The sequence below is a fragment of the Anomaloglossus baeobatrachus genome, chromosome 3 (assembly GCF_048569485.1).
Source record: "Anomaloglossus baeobatrachus isolate aAnoBae1 chromosome 3, aAnoBae1.hap1, whole genome shotgun sequence".
NCBI lineage: Eukaryota > Metazoa > Chordata > Amphibia > Anura > Aromobatidae > Anomaloglossus > Anomaloglossus baeobatrachus.
Window position 1 is genome coordinate 575,153,234 of NC_134355.1, and position 22,182 is coordinate 575,175,415.

The following is a 22,182-nucleotide window of genomic DNA, read 5'->3' on the forward strand; positions in this document are numbered from 1 at the left end:
CTCAGAAGTAGCGACCAGTATACCTGGTTATGGAGCCTTAAGTCCCATTCACTGGCCTGAAGGGGTGGAGCCTGGCATGAGGGAGTGTAGGAGGAGTCAGTGGGTCAGTTAGGAAAAAACGGTTAGCGAGGAGTCTAGCCAAAAGGAGGTTTTAGGTGAATATCCTGGGGTCCTGCTAGGCTCAGGTGACACCGATTGAAGGGATTCCAGAGTGCCATAGATGTGCGTGAGGCCTCCGTGGACTTGTTCCACCGAGAACACCGGGGTGGAGGGATTTGTTCGCAGTAATTAGAACGGACCCCAGGTTAAAGAAGAAAAACAATTCCTTTAGCAATCCGACGGCCCGGGAGGTTGCTTCAGGCAACCGAGGCCACAACCTGCCACCCATCACCTGCAAAGGGGAGCAATAAAAGGACCAAGGTCAGCCTCCCTTTGGACAGGCTCGGTGGCGGAGGCGCAGGACAGTCTAGTGAAGGTCGGCGCTAGCGAGACAGCCAGGAAGGACACATTGAGGGGTGCACCGGTACTGACCCTTTAACTATTCGGATCGGCGGAGGCCCACGACAGTGAATCCTGGCACACCACGGAGTAACTGGTCAGCTGCAGTGTTGGAACCAACAGTGAGTAAAAATATCTTAACTGCAAGCCCCGTGTCGTCTGCTTTGTCCTGCACTTCATCACCATCCACCATAGACTTTACAAACAGTTGCCCCAGGGTACCCGCTCCACCTGTGGGGAGCAGAAACACCTCAGCTGCCACAACACCAGCCCCGGAGGTCTCGTCCAGCAGCTGCGGCTACAAAGCCGCAATCCACAGGTGGCGTCATGAATTTTACTAAACAATAACTACAACTCTCATCAGCATCTCCCCCATCTGCCATTTTAATTGACTTCGCCAGGGTCATGGAGTCGGGCCCAGCCACCGCTGACTACCCCGGACTAGTCCGGCTTGACACCGAGTCACTTAAGGCCAGTGGCGTAACTAGAGTTTGATGGGCCCCTGTGCAAAGTTCAGATCTGGGCCCCCCTCCACATACACCGACACTTGGGGTATGGGATAATGACACTGATACTCGGGGTACAGGATATTGATGCCGACACTTGGCTCTTACCCACAGCACCCAGATTTCCCATGATCTGAAGTCCCTCTATCAGCACCCAGCTTTCCTATGTTCTGATATCCATCTTGTCCTCGGCACCCAGCTTCCCCAAGCTCTGCTATACATCTTTCCCTCAGCTCCCAGCTTTCCCATATCAGAGCATGGGAAAGCTGGGTGCTGAGAGTAGATGTATAGCAGAGCATGGGAAAGCTGGGTGCTGAGGGAAAGAGCCTTTTTCCCTCAGCACAAAACATTCCCATCCCCTGATTGTATCTTTGTCCCCCCTTATATATAGTTCTCCAAATACAATAATGGCCCCAACATTGCCTTCCAAATAGTATAAAGGGTCCTACATAACCCTTCATATATTAGAATACACTTCCATAGTCCTCCATGTATTATAATGCATTTCCCATAGTTCTCCATGCATTATAATTCACCCCATAATACTCAATATATACTACTGCACCACATAGTCCTCCATATATTATAATGCACCCCCATAATCCTCCATGTATAAAGTAGCCCTTCAATTATTATCATGAATTTCTCATAGTCCTCCAAGTATTATAATTCACCCCATAGTTCTCCATATATTAGAATTCATCCCATAGTTATCCATATATTATATTGCACCACATAGTCCTCCATATATTATAATGCAGCCCTATAGTCCTCTATGTATAAAGTAGCCCTCATAGCCCTCCAATTATTATAATGATTTTCTCATAGTTCTCCATATATTATGATTCACCCCATAGTACTCCATATATTATGCTGCACCACATAGTCCCCAATGTATTATAATGCACCCCCATAGTCCATGTATAAGGTAGGCTCCATAGTCCTCCATATATTATAATGTAGCCCCCATAGTCCTATATGTATTATAACACAACCCCATAAAACTTCATATTGTATTATGCAGCCCCATAGTCCTCCATGCTTAATGCACCCCTATTTTCCATGTACTGTATAATGTGTCCTTCATTTTGTATTATGCAGCCCCCCCCAAGACCTCCATATATAATAATGCAGCCAGCCTCTCCAGACCTCCATGTATAATGTAGCAGCCAGCCTCTCCAGGCCTCCATGTATAACAATGCACCCAGCCTCCCCAGGCCTCCATGTATAATATAGCAGCCAGCCTCTCCAGACCTCCATCTATAATAATGCAGCCAGCCTCCCCAGTCCTCCATGTATAAAAATACAACCTCCCCAGGCGTCCATGCATAAAATAGCAGCCAGCCTCTCCAGACCTCCATGTATAATATAGCAGCCAGCCCAGGCCTCCATGTATAATAATGCAGCTAGCCTCCCCAGGCCTCCATGTATAATAATGCAGCCAGCCTCCCCAGGCCTCCATCTATAATAATGCAGCCAGCCCTCCATGTATAATAATGCAGCCAGCCTCCCCAGACCTCCATGTATAATAATGTAGACAGCCTCCCCAGACCTCCATCTATAATAATGCAGCCAGCCTCGCCAGTCTTTCATGTATAATAATGCATCCAGCTTCCCCAGGCCTCCATGTATAGTAATACAGCCAGCCTCCCCAGGCCCCCATGTATAATGTAGCAGCCAGCCTCTCCAGGCCGGGCTCCATGTATAATATAGCAGCCAGCCTCTCCAGGCCTCCAAGTGTAATATAGCAGCCAACCTCCCCAGGCCTCCATGTTTAATATAGCAGCCAGCCTCTCCATGCCTCCATGTATAATATAGCAGCCAGCCTCCCCAGGCTTCCATGTATAATATAGCAGCCAGCCTCTCCAGGCCCCCATGTATAAGGAGCCAGCCTCTCCAGGCCGCCTCCATGTATAATATAGCAGCCAGCCTCTCCAGGTCTCCAGGTATAATATAGCAGACACCACTTGGTACCGTTTTACTGGCCAAGAAAGAAGTGAATCAATATGATTTTCTATCAATTATTTATTTTATTATCAATAAATTCAAACCATTATAATATCAAACAAGAGAGCCGCCTGGGGGACACATGGTTCCAGACTATAGATAAATAAACATCCTGCTCATTATGACACTGTACAATATCCATACCATGTATAAAAATATCAATATTAAATATTAAATCATACCATCGCCTATTCTGTTACCATGCTGTGTCACACATCACGGGACATAAGGTCTATTTATTGTTGTTACTGCTAAGGCAGTGGATATAACTTCAAATTCCAGAACGGTATATAATCTCCTTATCCTAATATTCCACCAAAATTTCCCTAAGCCCTTATGCGTATTCCCATCATGTAAAACACGCCCGGCAACAGAAAAGGTTTCATCTGATCCAATAGGTATAACACAGTACCAGTCATTAAGTATTGATTGCAAACAGTTGTTACCATCAAAAAGCAGCGTTTACTTACATTAAACGATATGTTATCTGGCCATGCGCCCCTCCACCCTTAACGCACGTTTCGCCACAAGCTTTGTCAAAAGAGGGCGTGTCAAGGTGGGGAAACCTCCGTGCTTATATATTATCATCCCCCCAATAGCTGTGCCTTGTTGTACCGTCATCATTACGTAGCGTGATCTACTTCCGGTATGTGCCGGCGCATGGCGATGTTGCCGCTTCCTCATTGTAAACAGACTTCCGAACTGCACGCGCCGACCCCCAGACGCCATCACGTTCTTGGGTACTCACTGCGCATGCGTCCGGAAGTCTAAGGAGCAGAACAACAGAGCATGCGCACAACCAGCAGTGATGCCGCATCTAGACATAACATCCACATATCAAAAGAGAGGGTGCGGTGTGCATATATTCAAGCGTAAATACAGACATATGCAAACATATTGTATTATTGCATTTCGTTATGTTATAAGGGGACAACCGATGCTGACATATCCCATATCTGGAGGCCCATCAGGTCTGCATCGGCGCTCCCTACACACATATATATACAGAATACAGAGCGTACATACATCAAAACACCCAAATACAGATACAAACATGTCATATTATAAATATCAAAAATACTCACATATACAATAGATACTATATAAACATACAGCGACTATGCATATACTAGGGTGTTCAAATGCCCACACAATTTCCACCATATCGCGTGAGGATAACCGATATAGCCCCGATATCCACCCCCGCTGTATTTGGGGAGCCATCGGTGCTGCATCGGTAGTCCCCCAAAACAATCATCATAAAATCCTTTATTCACATATATCAGGACACATATCAGAGAATACATATTAATCACTAAACATTCCCGATTCATATGCAGCATACATCCTCACTGGATACTCCTTCTATTTTCTTCTTGGATCCATAGTTGTAACGTCTCACACTGCATCCAATATGTCAATGGATCCCCATATACGTCATCCTGCCTCCATCACCGTAACCAGGTACAACAAATGGCATCAATACCTTGGCTGGGATAGATCAAATAAAAATTAAAATCCATCACTAACACTAAACACTTAAAACCATTAACCCACCCTTAAAAACCACCGAAGACAATAGGACTAGTCATGCTTCGTTTTAACCAATATGGCTAGACAACCAAACCCTCCAATATTTGCTGTTTATAGACTCCAAAACTACAATATATATATATATATACCTGTGCCTATGTTGCACCCAAGATGGACGAAACAAACTCCTACTCTTATTTATTTATTTATTTAAACCTCCAAATGGCTGTCACCCTCATTGTCATAGATGTGACAGTCTAGTGACGGAATCATCCCATTACAGAAATGAGCTGAAACCATTACTTTCGTTTAGTCCTTGTGGGGCCATGGAACCCAACCGATATATCCATTTACATTCAAGCCTTGCTAAGGCAAGGCCTAAATCACCACCCCTCGGACCCAAACTGATCTGATCTATTACTCGAAATTTTAGCCCTCTGGGGCTGCATCCGTGAAACCTGTGGAAGTGGCGGCAATGTTTTCAGAGTGGATACATCTTTGGCTGTCTGTGCATTGCGAATGTCCTTCAGATGTTCAAGGGCTCGAACTTTGAATTCTCGTATAGTTAAGCCTATATAAATCTTCGCACACGGACATTCAGCCTGATATATAATACCACTCGATGAACAATTCAAAATCTTCCGTATATCATACGTTCTAGATCCGTCATGATTTTTAAAAATCTTGGTCTTCACACAATTACCGCACGCCTTACACAGGCCACACGGATAGAACCCATACAGAGGGCCACCTATGAAAGATTTTTTATCCAGATCAGTTTCGTAATGGCTGTGGACAAGAATGTCGCGTAGATTCCGCGACCGTCTTGCCACCATCTCCGGTGTTTGTGACAACTCCTTTTTCAAGATGGGATCCATCATAAGCACATTCCAGTGTTTGTTTATAATAGATTTAAGTTCGCACCATCTTGAGTTGTATGTTGTGATGATACGAGTTGTACCATCTGCAATTTTGTTTTTATTTTGAACACGGCTACCATATAGCAACTCCTCTCTATTACTTCTGAGAGCCTTCCTATACCCACTTTTGATGTTACGATGACTATACCCACGTTCCGCAAACCTACGTGCTATGTCCCCCGCCTGCTTTTTGAAGTTATCCATAGTGGAACACAATCTTCTGGCTCTTAAAAACTGGCCCCCAGGTATGCTCCGTATGGTTGCGGGCAGATGTGACGAGGACGCATGAAGCAGGGAGTTTGTAGCCGTAGGTTTGCGGTACATGTCTGTGGTAATATCTCCATTTCCACTGATGCTAATCAAGATGTCAAGAAACTCCAACTGAATTCCACATTTATAAGTAAGTTTGATATTTTGCTCATTAGTGTTCAAACCCACCATGAATCTGTCCAACTCCTGGCTGGTACCCCTCCACAGGAACCACACGTCGTCTATATAACGCATCCACTCCTGAACCTGCAGATGGTACAACTCGTACAACTCGTATCATCACAACATACAACTCAAGATGGTGCGAACTTAAATCTATTATAAACAAACACTGGAATGTGCTTATGATGGATCCCATCTTGAAAAAGGAGTTGTCACAAACACCGCAGATGGTGGCGAGACGGTCGCGGAATCTACGCGACATTCTTGTCCACAGCCATTACGAAACTGATCTGGATAAAAAATCTTTCATAGGTGGCCCTCTGTATGGGTTCTATCCGTGTGGCCTGTGTAAGGCGTGCGGTAATTGTGTGAAGACCAAGATTTTTAAAAATCATGACGGATCTAGAACGTATGATATACGGAAGATTTTGAATTGTTCATCGAGTGGTATTATATATCAGGCTGAATGTCCGTGTGCGAAGATTTATATAGGCTTAACTATACGAGAATTCAAAGTTCGAGCCCTTGAACATCTGAAGGACATTCGCAATGCACAGACAGCCAAAGATGTATCCACTCTGAAAACATTGCCGCGCCACTTCCACAGGTTTCACGGATGCAGCCCCAGAGGGCTAAAATTTCGAGTAATAGATCAGATCAGTTTGGGTCCGAGGGGTGGTGATTTAGGCCTTGCCTTAGCAAGGCTTGAATGTAAATGGATATATCGGTTGGGTTCCATGGCCCCACAAGGACTAAACGAAAGTAATGGTTTCAGCTCATTTCTGTAATGGGATGATTCCGTCACTAGACTGTCACATCTATGACAATGAGGGTGACAGCCATTTGGAGGTTTAAATAAATAAATAAGAGTAGGAGTTTGTTTCGTCCATCTTGGGTGCAACATAGGCACAGGTATATATATATATTGTAGTTTTGGAGTCTATAAACAGCAAATATTGGAGGGTTTGGTTGTCTAGCCATATTGGTTAAAACGAAGCATGACTAGTCCTATTGTCTTCGGTGGTTTTTAAGGGTGGGTTAATGGTTTTAAGTGTTTAGTGTTAGTGATGGATTTTAATTTTTATTTGATCTATCCCAGCCAAGGTATTGATGCCATTTGTTGTACCTGATTACGGTGATGGAGGCAGGATGACATATATGGGGATCCATTGACATATTGGATGCAGTGTGAGACGTTACAACTATGGATCCAAGAAGAAAATAGAAGGAGTATCCAGTGAGGATGTATGCTGCATATGAATCGGGAATGTTTAGTGATTAATATGTATTCTCTGATATGTGTCCTGATATATGTGAATAAAGGATTTTATGATGATTGTTTTGGGGGACTACCGATGCAGCACCGATGGCTCCCCAAATACAGCGGGGGTGGATATCGGGGCTATATCGGTTATCCTCACGCGATATGGTGGAAATTGTGTGGGCATTTGAACACCCTAGTATATGCATAGTCGCTGTATGTTTATATAGTATCTATTGTATATGTGAGTATTTTTGATATTTATAATATGACATGTTTGTATCTGCATTTGGGTGTTTTGATGTATGTACGCTCTGTATTCTGTATATATATGTGTGTGGGGAGCGCCGATGCAGACCTGATGGGCCTCCAGATATGGGATATGTCAGCATCGGTTGTCCCCTTATAACATAACGAAATGCAATAATACAATATGTTTGCATATGTCTGTATTTACGCTTGAATATATGCACACCGTACCCTCTCTTTTGATATGTGGATGTTATGTCTAGATGCGGCATCACTGCTGGTTGTGCGCATGCTCTGTTGTTCTGCTCCTTAGACTTCCGGACGCATGCGCAGTGAGTACCCAAGAACGTGATGACGTCTGCGGGTCGGCGCGCGCAGTTCGGAAGTCTGTTTACAATGAGGAAGCGGCAACATCGCCATGCGCCGGCACATACCGGAAGTAGATCACGCTACGTAATGATGACGGTACAACAAGGCACAGCTATTGGGGGGATGATAATATATAAGCACGGAGGTTTCCCCACCTTGACACGCCCTCTTTTGACAAAGCTTGTGGCGAAACGTGCGTTAAGGGTGGAGGGGGGCATGGCCAGATAACATATCGTTTAATGTAAGTAAACGCTGCTTTTTGATGGTAACAACTGTTTGCAATCAGTAGTTAATGACTGGTACTGTGTTATACCTATTGGATCAGATGAAACCTTTTCTGTTGCCGGGCGTGTTTTACATGATGGGAATACGCATAAGGGCTTAGGGAAATTTTGGTGGAATATTAGGATAAGGAGATTATATACCGTTCTGGAATTTGAAGTTATATCCACTGCCTTAGCAGTAACAACAATAAATAGACCTTATGTCCCGTGATGTGTGACACAGCATGGTAACAGAATAGGCGATGGTATGATTTAATATTTAATATTGATATTTTTATACATGGTATGGATATTGTACAGTGTCATAATGAGCAGGATGTTTATTTATCTATAGTCTGGAACCATGTGTCCCCCAGGCGGCTCTCTTGTTTGATATTATAATGGTTTGAATTTATTGATAATAAAATAAATAATTGATAGAAAATCATATTGATTCACTTCTTTCTTGGCCAGTAAAACGGTACCAAGTAGTGTTGGTTCAGTGTAACTGAAGTGTGTATAGCAATTGGACTTGGGTAAAAATAATATAGCAGACAGCCTCCCCAGGCCTCCATGTATAATATAGCAGCCAGACTCCCCAGGCCTCCATGTATAATGCAGTCTCTCCAGGCCTCCATGTATAATATAGCAGCCAGCCCAGGCCTCCATGTATAATAATGCAGCTAGCCTCCCCAGGCCTCCATGTATAATAATGCAGCCAGCCTCCCCAGGCCTCCATCTATAATAATGCAGCCAGCCCTCCATGTATAATAATGCAGCCAGCCTCCCCAGACCTCCATGTATAATAATGTAGACAGCCTCCCCAGACCTCCATCTATAATAATGCAGCCAGCCTCGCCAGTCCTTCATGTATAATAATGCATCCAGCTTCCCCAGGCCTCCATGTATAGTAATACAGCCAGCCTCCTCAGGCCCCCATGTATAATGTAGCAGCCAGACTCCCCAGGCCTCCATGTATAATGCAGTCTCTCCAGGCCTCCATGTATAATATAGCAGCCAGCCCAGGCCTCCATGTATAATAATGCAGCTAGCCTCCCCAGGCCTCCATGTATAATAATGCAGCCAACCTCCCTAGGCCTCCATCTATAATAATGCAGCCAGCCCTCCATGTATAATAATGCAGCCAGCCTCCCCAGACCTCCATTTATAATAATGTAGACAGCCTCCCCAGACCTCCATCTATAATAATGCAGCCAGCCTCGCCAGTCCTTCATGTATAATAATGCATCCAGCTTCCCCAGGCCTCCATGTATAATATAGCAGCCAGCCTTTCCAGGCCTCCATGTATAACAATGCACCCAGCCTCCCCAGGCCTCCATGTATAATATAGCAGCCAGCCTCTCCAGACCTCCATCTATAATAATGCAGCCAGCCTCCCCAGTCCTCCATGTATAATAATACAACCTCCCCAGGCGTCCATGCATAAAATAGCAGCCAGCCTCTCCAGACCTCCATGTATAATATAGCAACCAGCCCAGGCCTCCATGTATAATAATGCAGCTAGCTTCCCCAGGCCTCCATGTATAATAATGCAGCCAGCCTCCCCAGGCCTCCATCTATAATAATGCAGCCAGCCCTCCATGTATAATAATGCAGCCAGCCTCCCCAGACCTCCATGTATAATAATGTAGAAAGCCTCCCCAGACCTCCATCTATAATAATGCAGCCAGCCTCGCCAGTCTTTCATGTATAATAATGCATCCAGCTTCCCCAGGCCTCCATGTATAGTAATACAGCCAGCCTCCCCAGGCCCCCATGTATAATGTAGCAGCCAGCCTCTCCAGGCCGGGCTCCATGTATAATATAGCAGCCAGCCTCTCCAGGCCTCCAAGTGTAATATAGCAGCCAGCCTCCCCAGGCCTCCAAGTATAATATAGCAGCCAGCCTCTCCATGCCTCCATGTATAATATAGCAGCCAGCCTCTCCAGGCCTCCATGTATAATATAGCAGCCAGCCTCCCCAGGCTTCCATGTATAATATAGCAGCCAGCCTCTCCAGGCCCCCATGTATAATGTAGCAGCCAGCCTCTCCAGGCCGCCTCCATGTATAATATAGCAGCCAGACTCCCCAGGCCTCCATGTATAATGCAGTCTCTCCAGGCCTCCATGTATAATATAGCAGCCAGCCCAGGCCTCCATGTATAATAATGCAGCTAGCCTCCCCAGGCCTCCATGTATAATAATGCAGCCAGCCTCCCCAGACCTCCATGTATAATAATGTAGACAGCCTCCCCAGACCTCCATCTATAATAATGCAGCCAGCCTCGCCAGTCCTTCATGTATAATAATGCATCCAGCTTCCCCAGGCCTCCATGTATAGTAATACAGCCAGCCTCCTCAGGCCCCCAGGTATAATGTAGCAGCCAGACTCCCCAGGCCTCCATGTATAATGCAGTCTCTCCAGGCCTCCATGTATAATATAGCAGCCAGCCCAGGCCTCCATGTATAATAATGCAGCTAGCCTCCCCAGGCCTCCATGTATAATAATGCAGCCAGCCTCCCCAGGCCTCCATCTATAATAATGCAGCCAGCCCTCCATGTATAATAATGCAGCCAGCCTCCCCAGGCCTCCATGTATAATAATGCAGACAGCCTCGCCAGTCCTTCATGTATAATAATGCATCCAGCTTCCCCAGGCCTCCATGTATAGTAATACAGCCAGCCTCCTCAGGCCCCCATGTATAATGTAGCAGCCAGCCTCTCCAGGCCGGGCTCCATGTATAATATAGCAGCCAGCCTCTCCAGGCCTCCATGTATAACAATGCACCCAGCCTCCCCAGGCCTCCATGTATAATATAGCAGCCAGCCTCTCCAGACCTCCATCTATAATAATGCAGCCAGCCTCCCCAGTCCTCCATGTATAATAATACAACCTCCCCAGGCGTCCATGCATAAAATAGCAGCCAGCCTCTCCAGGCCTCCATGTATAATATAGCAGCCAGCCCAGGCCTCCATGTATAATAATGCAGCTAGCCTCCCCAGGCCTCCATGTATAATAATGCAGCCAGCACTCCATGTATAATAATGCAGCCAGCCTCCCCAGACCTCCATGTATAATAATGTAGACAGCCTCCCCAGACCTCCATCTATAATAATGCAGCCAGCCTCGCCAGTCCTTCATGTATAATAATCATAGTATCATAGTTTTTAAGGTTGAAGGGAGACTCTAAGTCCATCTAGTTCAACCCGTAGCCTAACATGTTGATCCAGAGGAAGGCAAAAAAAACCCCAATGTGGCAAACAAGTTCCAATGGGGAAAAAATTTCCTTCCTGACTCCACATCCGGCAATCAGACTAGTTCCCTGGATCAATATCCTGTCATAAAATCTAATATACATAACTGGTAATATTAAATTTTTCAAGAAAGGCATCCAGGCTCTGCTTAAATGTTAGTAGTGAATCACTCATTACAACATCATGCGGCAGAGAGTTCCATAGTCTCACTGCTCGTACAGTAAAGAATCCTCGTCTGTGATTATGATTAAACCTTCTTTCCTCAAGACGTAGCGGATGCCCCCGTGTTCCAGTCGCAGGCCTAGGTGTAAAAAGATCTTTGGAAAGGTCTCTGTACTGTCCCCTCATATATTTATACATTGTGATTAGATCCCCCCTAAGCCTTCGGTTTTCCAACTAAATAACCCCAAGTTTAATAACCTGTCTTGGTATTGCAGCCCACCCATTCCTCTAATAATCTTGGTGGCTCTTCTCTGCACCTTCTCCAGTTCAGCTATGTCCTTCTTATATATCGGTGACCAGAATTGTACACAGTATTCTAAGTGCGGTCGCACTAGTGACTTGTACAGAGGTAGAACTATATTTTTTTCATGAACACTTATACCTCTTTTAATACATCCCATTATTTTATTAGCCCTGGCAGCAGCTGCCTGACACTGTCCACTAAAGTGAAGTTTACCATCCACCCATACACCCAAGTCTTTTTCTGTGTCTGTTTTACCCAGTGTTCTACAATTAAGTACATAATCATACATTTTATTTCCTCTACCCAAGTGCATGACCTTACATTTATCTACATTAAACTTCAATTGCCACTTCTCAGCCCAATCCTCCAATTTACATAAATCTCCCTGTAATATAAAATTATCATCCTCTGTATTGATTACCCTGCAGAGTTTAGTATCATCTGCAAATATTGAAATTCTACTCCGCATGCCCCCAACAAGGTCATTTATAAATATGTTGAAAAGAAGCGGGCCCAATACTGACCCCTGTGGTACCCCACTATGAACTGAGACCCAGTCCGAGTACGTACCATTAATAACCACCCTTTGTTTCCTATCACTGAGCCAGTTTTTAACCCAGTTACACATATTTTCCCCTATCCCCATTATTCTCATTTTATGTACCAACCTTTTGTGTGGCACCGTATCAAAAGCTTTTGAAAAGTCCATATACACAACATCCACTGCATTTCCCTGGTCCAGGCTTGAACTTACCTCTTCATAGAAGCTGATCAAATTAGTTTGACAGGATCGATCCCTCATAAACCCATGTTGATACTCTGTCATAAGGTTATTTTTCTTGAGATACTCCAGTATAGCATCTCTCAAGAACCCCTCAAGAATTTTACCAACCGTAGAGGTTAAACTTACCGGCCTATAATTTCCCGGCTCAGTTTTTGTCCCCTTTTTGAATATTGGCACCACATTTGCTATGCGCCAGTCCTGCGGTACTGACTCTGTTATTAAGGAATCTGTGAAGATTAAAAATAGTGGTCTATCTATCACAGAACTCAGTTCCTGTAGTACTCTGGGGTGTATGCCATCCGGGCCCGGAGATTTGTCAACCTTAGTGATTTCGAGGCGGCGGCGTACTTCCTGCTGGGTTAAGCAGGTAATATTCAAGGGTGAATTTATGGTATCACTGGTCATGTCATCTGCCATGGCATTTTCTTGTATAAAAACCGTAGAAAAAAAGTCATTCAGCAGGTTGGCTTTACCCTCATCCCCTTCCACCATTTCACCAAGACTATTTTTAAGGGGGCCAACACTATCGCTTTTCAGTTTTTTACTGTTTATGTAGTTAAAGAATATTTTAGGATTATTTTTACTTTCTCTCGCAATGAGTCTCTCTGTCTCAAACTTAGCTAACTTAATTTGCTTTTTACATATTTTATTTAATTTTCTATAATTATATAATGCCTCATCACTACCTACCCTCTTTAATTCTTTTAAGGCTTTCTGTTTTTCTTTTATTGCTTCCCTTACAGCTCTATTTAGCCATAGGGGTTTCCTCCTATTTCTAGCATGTTTGTTCCCATAGGGTATATTTTCTGCACAAGCCCCATTCAGGATGCTCATAAAAGTCTCCCATTTGCTTTGTGTACTTTTATTACTTAGTACATCATCCCAGTTTATTGCACTAAGATCATCTCTCAACCGTTTAAAATTTGCTTTCCTGAAGTTTAGTGTCCTTGTAGCCACTCTACTATACATCTTACTAAAGAATACATGAAAACTTATTATTTTGTGATCACTATTCCCCAAGTAACCCCCAACTTGTATATTTGATATGCGGTCTGGCCTATTGGTTAGTACAAGGTCTAGTAGTGCTCCCCCTCTTGTGGGGTCCTGTACCATTTGTGAAAGGTAATTATCTTTCATTGTTATCAAAAATCTATTTCCTTTGCTGGAACTGCAAGTTTCTGTTCCCCAATTTATATCAGGATAGTTAAAGTCCCCCATAATAATTACCTCTCCGAGACTCGTTGCTTTATCAATTTGCTTTATGAGGAGATTCTCTACCTCTTCCATAATATTCGGCGTCTTATAACACACCCCTATCAGTATTTTATTATTCATTCTCCCCCCCCTTATCTCCACCCATAGGGACTCTACATTCTCAGTACCCTCACATATGTTGTCACGCAGGATGGGTTTTAAGGATGATTTTACATATAGACACACACCTCCCCCTCGCTTATTTGTACGGTCATTCCTCAATAGGCTATAACCCTGTAAATTAACAGCCCAGTCATAGCTCTCATCCAGCCATGTCTCTGATATCCCCACTATATCATAATTTTCTTCCAACAATATTAATTCTAATTCCTCCACCTTATTTGTGAGGCTTCGGGCATTAGTGTACATGCACGTTACGTATGACTCTGTACCTGTATTCCTGCTTACTGTATTGACTGTCCTAATCCTTCCCCCAGTACCACCCCCAATTTCATTACTTGTGCCCTGGTCACTATCTGCACTACATTCCCCTTCTATAAAGTGAATACCCTCGCCCCCCATTCCTAGTTTAAACACTCCTCCAACCTTCTAGCCATTTTCTGCCCCAGCAGAGCTGCACCCTCCCCATTAAGATGCAGCCCATCCCTAGCATAGAATCCGTAGCCAACTGAAAAGTCGGCCCAATTCTCCAGGAACCCAAAACCCTCTTTCCTACACCAATTCCTGAGCCACCTGTTAACCTCCCTGATCTCTCTTTGCCTCTCTGGTGTGGCTCGTGGCACAGGTAGTATTTCCGAAAATACCACCTTTGAGGTCCATGCTTTAAGCTTACAACCTAATTCCCTGAAATCATCTTTAAGGACCTTCCACCTACCTCTAACTTTGTCATTTGTGCCAATGTGTACAATGATCGCTGGGTCCTCCCCAGCCCCTCTCAGTAATCTGTCAACCCGATCAGCGATGTGCCGAACTCGAGCGCCAGGAAGACAACACACTGTTCGGCAATCCCTGTCTTTGTGACAGATTGCCCTATCTGTCCCCCTAATAATTGAGTCCCCCACTACCAGTACCTGTCTTGCCTGCCCTGCACTCCTATTCCCCCCCTTACTGGAGCAGACACTCCTCTGGCATTCAGAGGTCATGCCTTGCTGCAGCAATGCTACCCCTGTAATGACATCCCCCTCATCTGCCAAGTTTGCTTTCCTATTATGGTGTGTCAGTTCAGGACTAGCCTTCCTAGCACTTTTCCCTTTACCCCCCTTTCTAACTGTCACCCAGCTACCTACCTCACCGTCCTGCCGCTCCCTACTACGATCCTCCCCCACATCTGACCCAGCAAGCTGCTGCTCAGTGAGCAGCAGACTCCTTTCCATATTGCTAATGCATCTCAGAGTTGCCAGCTGCTCATTTAGATCCAGTATCTGGGCTTCCAAACGTGCAACTTGCGCACATCTCGAACAACAGTATGCACCCTCGAACGGCTTTTCAAGGACTGCATACATGAGACAAGATGTACACTGGATCGCATTAGCAATAGTGGAGCACATTTTCTAATGGAGATAGCACTAAACAAATGTTAAGTAATTTAGTAATTTAATTTAGTAATTTAGTAATTAAGTAATGCATCCAGCTTCCCCAGGCCTCCATGTATAGTAATACAGCCAGCCTCCCCAGGCCCCCATGTATAATGTAGCAGCCAGCCTCTCCAGGCCGGGCTCCATGTATAATATAGCAGCCAGCCTCACCAGGCCTCCAAGTGTAATATAGCAGCCAGCCTCCCCAGGCCCCCATGTATAATATAGCAGCCAGCCTCTCCATGCCTCCATGTATAATATAGCAGCCAGCCTCTCCAGGCCTCCATGTATAATATAGCAGCCAGCCTCCCCAGGCTTCCATGTATAATATAGCAGCCAGCCTCTCCAGGCCCCCATGTATAATGTAGCAGCCAGCCTCTCCAGGCCGCCTCCATGTATAATATAGCAGCCAGCCTCTCTAGGTCTCCAGGTATAATATAGCAGACAGCCTCCCCAGGCCTCCATGTATAATATAGCAGCCAGACTCCCCAGGCCTCCATGTATAATGCAGTCTCTCCAGGCCTCCATGTATAATATAACAGCCAGCCCAGGCCTCCATGTATAATAATGCAGCTAGCCTCCCCAGGCCTCCATGTATAATAATGCAGCCAGCCTCCCCAGGCCTCCATCTATAATAATGCAGCCAGCCCTCCATGTATAATAATGCAGCCAGCCTCCCCAGACCTCCATGTATAATAATGTAGACAGCCTCCCCAGACCTCCATCTATAATAATGCAGCCAGCCTCGCCAGTCCTTCATGTATAATAATGCATCCAGCTTTCCCAGGCCTCCATGTATAGTAATACAGCCAGCCTCCTCAGGCCCCCATGTATAATATAGCAGCCAGCCTCTCCAGGCCTCCATGTATAATATAGCAGCCAGCCTCTCCAGGCCTCCATGTATAATATAGCAGCCAGCCTCTCCAGGTCTCCATGTATAACATAGCAGCCAGCCTCTCCAGGCCTCCATGTGTAATATAGCAGCCAGCCTCTCCAGGCCTCCATGTATACAGTAATGCAGCCTCCCCAGGCCTCCATATATAATGCAGCCTCCCCAGGCCTCCATGTATAATGCAGTATCTCCAGGCCTCCATGTATAATGCAGCCTCTCCAGGCCTCCATGTATAATAATGCAGCCTCCCCAGACCTCCATGTATAATGCAGCCTCTCCAGGCCTCCATGTATAATAATGCAGCCTCCCCAGACCCGCATGTATAATGCAGCCTCTCCGGGCCTCCATGTATAATAATGCAGCCTCCCCAGAACTCAATGTATAATGCAGCCTCTCCAGGCCTCCATGTATAATAATGCAACTTCCCCAGACCTCCATGTATAATGCAGCCTCTCCAGGCCTCCATGTATAATAATGCAGCCTCTCAAGGCCTCCATGTATAATAATGCAGCCTCTTCAGACCTCCATGTATAATGCAGCCTCTCCAGACCTCCATGTACAATGCAGCCTCTCCAGGCCTCCATGTATAATGCAGCCTCTCCAGGCCTCCATGTATAATGCAGCCTCCCTAGACCTCCATGTATAATAATGCAGCCTCTCCAGGCCTCCATGTATAATGCAGCCTCTCCAGGCCTCCATGTATAATGCAGCCTTCCCAAGCCTCTGGCCACCGTGTACTCACTAATTTATATTAAAAAAAAAAAGTATTCACCCTCTCTCTTCCTTCCACCGCTGCTGTCCTCACCTCTCTCCTCGTTCCCCAGCCGATGCTCTGTCCGCACCGCTTTCCTCTTCCACCGCTGCTCGTTCTCCTCTCTCCTCGTTCTCCCGGTGCTCCGGTCGGCGTCCTCCCATCCTGCGCTCTTTGCACTCAGCACAGCAGTCGCACGGGAGAGACGTCACCGCGCAGGCATAGGTGGAGAATGATGATGCATAGCGAGGCACTGGCCGCGCTATGTTTCATCATTACTGTGCGCGGTGACGGGGGAGCCGCCGCAGCTGCTGACACCAGGCAGGGGGCTCCGGTGCCACCGCTGACACCAGGTAGGGGGGCCCGGTGTCGGCGGCGGCACCGAGTCATATAGCGGCCGCGTGGTCTGTGACAGATCAGCGCAGCTCCTCTCTCACTGGAAGGAGATGGCTGCTGAGCTGCCTGGCGGCCGCCGGGCACCTAACCTCCCGGGCCTGGTCGCAATGGCGACCGCTGCGACCGCGGTAGTTACGCCCCTGCTTAAGGCCCTCGGGTGGGCGAGTCAAATGTAAAGTTACGTTGCACCTGGGCAATAATATATGGGCATGATATGGTCTAGGGAAAGTAAAACTAATAGAGTGCCTTGTAGTTAAGGATTTGCGTGTACTTGCAAAACACAGACTAAGTAACAACATGATGGGGGTTTTTTACAGACAAAAATAACATAATTGCTTTACTAAATGTGGAAAGTTCCTGTATGAATGTTTGGTCCAGTGGATCGACAATTAGGTTTTCAATGTGCCATCTGTCCATTTCCATTCCTTGGCTAAACTGCAAACTTTATGTCATAACTACTGTAAAATTGCTTACATTTTCATTCTTTGAATTGTAAAAAAAATGAAAATAAATCTGTAGTAATGATTTGCAGCATCAACTAACATGCTCTGGATTGAAAGTCGACAAAAGGATCAATTTCTACTAAGGATTTTTCCCACAGTATGTGAATGAGATTTCATAAAATCTTATCCATAATGCTGGTACTGTACAAGACAGTTGATTTTCTATTCTCACACTCATTAGCTCCAGAGATAGCCTAATTACAATTAGATGCTATTGTAAAGTATTTTTATAAATAATTAATTACTTATTAATTAAATTTCAACAGGTTGAAAAAGTGATGCCAGAGGACACGTTCTACTTCACCATCCTGCGAAACCCAATCTCTCGAATGGAATCAACTTTTTCATACGACAACAACTATGAACCTTTCAAAAAGTCTAAAAATCTGGAAGACTTTTTAAACAATTCAAGCACATATTACAATGATACAGACCAATCAGGTTATATGGCCAAGAATTGGATAACTTTTGATCTAGGTTTTGAGCATAATGGTTCCCCTGAGCAGTCAGTATTAGCATGGCATGCTATGGATAACATATTTGATCTGGTGCTGATCACAGAATATTATGATGTGTCTCTTATTCTCCTGAAGGATGCTCTCTGTTGGTCTTTCGAGGATGTCCTGTCTTTCCCACTCAATAGTAGAAGCAACAGTACTAAGAAAACACTAACTCTTGAAACTCAAGAAAAGGTAAAATTATGGAATAATTTGGACTGGGAGATGTATGTCTACTTCAATAATTCTTTCTGGAAACGTGTACAGACATTTGGAGTGGAACGTATGGAACATGAGGTTAAAGAGCTCAAGAGAATGAGGACTTTGATGTCTGAGAAATGTCTGGAGGATAAGGTAGACCCTCAAAAATTAAAGGACAAGTCAATGATGCCATTTCAATCTGGGACTGCCAGGATCCTTGGTTACAACCTAAAAGCTGGACTATCTAAGGACGATGAGCTGCTGTGCCAAAGACTGGTCACTCCAGAACTTCAATACAATACAATTCTACAAAATAAGCAGAGTAATAAACTCATACCAGAGAGAACTATACAAATTTTAGGAAACCCAATGAAGAATGTTACTAAGGTAACAGTGAAAACATGAACCACTGAAGATATAACCTTGTTAGAAAAACTGTGATGTCCCCAGTGTACACCCAACATTCCTCATTAGGCTGAAGTCACACTTGCGAGGGACTCTCACGAGTCTCACATAGCATCAACTGGCACAGCCTGATGCTCTCCGGACTGGAGCGTCTCAGCTACATAGAAATAATACATGTGTCGCACCCAGGGAAGAGTGTACTCGGTCCCGGGCGGTAACAAAAGGGAATGTCACTCTGGTGGCCGTTGCCTGGTCCCGTGCCCTGGGGCTTTTTTTTGTAAAAGGGAGTATTTACAGGGGAGATAATAGTTAATGTTCATGTGACGCCACCTGTGGGTTGTGGTTAAGGATGGGGAACCACCGCTGCTAAATTTGGGTACTCCCAGAGCTGGTGGTGATTGCAGCCATGGTGTTTGGCCCTCCGCAGGTAGGACCATGCCTGGGAGATAATGAGGGGTAATAACGTAGACCACACCAGGTTGTCTTTAACAGTCTCTACTCACTCTGACCCAGGGCTTGCTGGTTCAGGTCCCTTGGAGTATCAGCGCCAACGTAGTGACCCAGGTTGCTCTGTCCCCGGCGCTCTCTGTTGGTTGGGTCCCTGTAGTATGGAGCGTTTGGGGGCCTACCTTTCCCTTTTGGGGTACTGTCTCCTTTCCCATACCGCGGGTAGTGCGGACCCTGTGGGGAGGTAAGTGTCCGAACCCCGATCCTAGTTTACTGCTGATGCCCCCGGATTATTTGGTTCGGCGAAGTTCATGAAGGTGTCCTCACCGGGCAGGTATTTATCAAGCCGTGTAAAACTGGCGCCTAATCTAGGGCCCTGTGCATCATGCATGCTCCTGTTCCAGCTGTATCTCCGGTACCCATCCTGGCGACCTCTCTCCCGTGTTCCCGGGGTCACCCTTTGCTCGGACCCAGCTCCGGCACGTCCGCACACCTCTCCCTCGTCTCTCCACTAGACTGACCGCTGACCCTTCACTCCAGGCTGGCTAAACCCAGGACTCGTTTCCAAGGCGACCATCCCTTTACATGGTTAACCCTCTATACCCGGTGTGGAGTGGAGAACTGGGATTTTGGGTGTGCTTTGGTGGTATCAACATTGGTACTCCAGGTCCCAGGGGGTAGGTCCTGCATCCCCAAGAGGATGCAATTCCAGGTAGTGCCCTGAGTAGCTCAGGGGCACTACACATGCAGGTGACCCGCACCTGTCAGGAGAGTGTGCGGCCATGCTGGGGAATGCGATGCAAGACTCATGAGAGTTCCTCGCAAGTGTGACTCCGGCCTTAGACGAACTCTAAACAAATGTTCACTTCTTACACTAGTGAGACTTTGCTTAAAAGCACCGTCAAGCCCAAATTACAGGACTTGCGATTTTATCTCATAAAATGACAATACACACCTAATTATAATTAGAAAGGTTTGTCTTGTGTTGCTGGAGTTCTGTATGAAATGAGATCAGAGCTCCTGTTTTTTTTTTTCTTTACTTCTGCTTCTATAATAATGTAACAAAAAAAATACAACTCTGAACAGAGCATTAAATAGTAGAATTAGAACAATATCATCATCCTCACTGACACTCTGTATGATTCCATAACAGGTTAAGCTGTGTGCACATAATACATTTTTATCTCATTTTTTTCTGTGTTTTTGAATGAAAATTTGTCTCAAAATTTGAAGGTTATTCTGATGCCAGCAAAGGCAATGAGAATCCTTACAGTATGTCTGACCTGTAGATTTGGTGCAGAAAATAATCCACAGCATGTCAAAACTTTCAGTGTTTTTGCAGCGTTTTTTTCACCCATAGACTTCAATGAAGTTAGTGAAAAACGCGATAAAAAAGAAGATATAAAAATAATTGTGGATTTGCTGGGTTCCTTTAGGGTTTTTGAGTGTTTTTTTGTTTTTAGACAGCAGTGAATGGTATAGATATACAGTTAGGTCCAGAAATATTTGGACAGTGACACAAGTTTTGTTATTTTAGCTGTTTACAAAAACATGTTCAGAAATACAATTATATATATAATATGGGCTGAAAGTGCACACTCCCAGCTGCAATATGAGAGTTTTCACATCCAAATCGGAGAAAGGGTTTAGGAATCATAGCTCTGTAATGCATAGCCTCCTCTTTTTCAAGGGACCAAAAGTAATTGGACAAGGGACTCTAAGGGCTGCAATTAACTCTGAAGGCGTCTCCCTCGTTAACCTGTAATCAATGAAGTAGTTAAAAGGTCTGGGGTTGATTACAGGTGTGTGGTTTTGCATTTGGAAGCTGTTGCTGTGACCAGACAACATGCGGTCTAAGGAACTCTCAATTAAGGTGAAGCAGAACATCCTGAAGCTGAAAAAAAAGAAAAAATCCATCAGAGAGATAGCAGACATGCTTAGAGTAGCAAAATCAACAGTCGGGTACATTCTGAGAAAAAAGGAATTGACTTGTGAGCTTGGGAACTAAAAAAGGCCTGGGCGTCCACGGATGACAACAGTGGTGGATGATCGCCGCATACTTTTTTTGGTGAAGAAGAACCCATTCACAACATCAACTGAAGTCCAGAACACTCTCAGTGAAGTAGGTGTATCTGTCTCTAAGTCAACAGTAAAGAGAAGACTCCATGAAAGTAAATACAAAAGGTTCACATCTAGATGCAAACCATTCATCAATTCCAAAAATAGACAGGCCAGAGTTAAATTTGCTGAAAAACACCTCATGAAGCCAGCTCAGTTCTGGAAAAGTATTCTATTGACAGATGAGACAAAGATCAACCTGTACCAGAATGATGGGAAGAAAAAAGTTTGGAGAAGAAAGGGAACGGCACATGATACAAGGCACACCACATCCTCTGTAAAACATGGTGGAGGCAACATGATGGCATGGGCATGCATGGCTTTCAATGGCACTGGGTCACTTGTGTTTATTGATGACATAACAGCAGACAAGAGTAGCCGGATGAATTCTGAAGTGTACCGGGATATACTTTCAGCCCAGATTCAGCCAAATGCCGCAAAGTTGATCGGACGGCGCTTCATAGTACAGATGGACAATGACCCCAAGCATACAGCCAAAGCTACCCAGGAGTTCATGAGTGCAAAAAAGTGGAACATTCTGCAATGGCCAAGTCAATCACCAGATCTTAACCCAATTGAGCATGCATTTCACTTGCTCAAATCCAGACTTAAGACGGAAAGACCCACAAACAAGCAAGACC

At 45.1% G+C, this 22,182-nt stretch overlaps 1 protein-coding gene across 1 annotated transcript in view; it reads left to right on the top strand.

Annotated features, from left to right (window-relative positions):
• Positions 1 to 20,940, top strand: part of LOC142296875 (galactose-3-O-sulfotransferase 2-like) — a 99,662-nt gene extending 78,722 nt beyond the window's left edge. Inside the window, exon 4 of the mRNA XM_075340959.1 lies at positions 18,140 to 20,940. Coding sequence (XP_075197074.1) covers positions 18,140 to 18,976 — 837 coding nt within the window. The 3' untranslated portion in view covers positions 18,977 to 20,940. The remainder of the gene's footprint in view (positions 1 to 18,139) is intronic.
• The last annotated feature ends 1,242 nt before the right edge of the window (positions 20,941 to 22,182 follow it).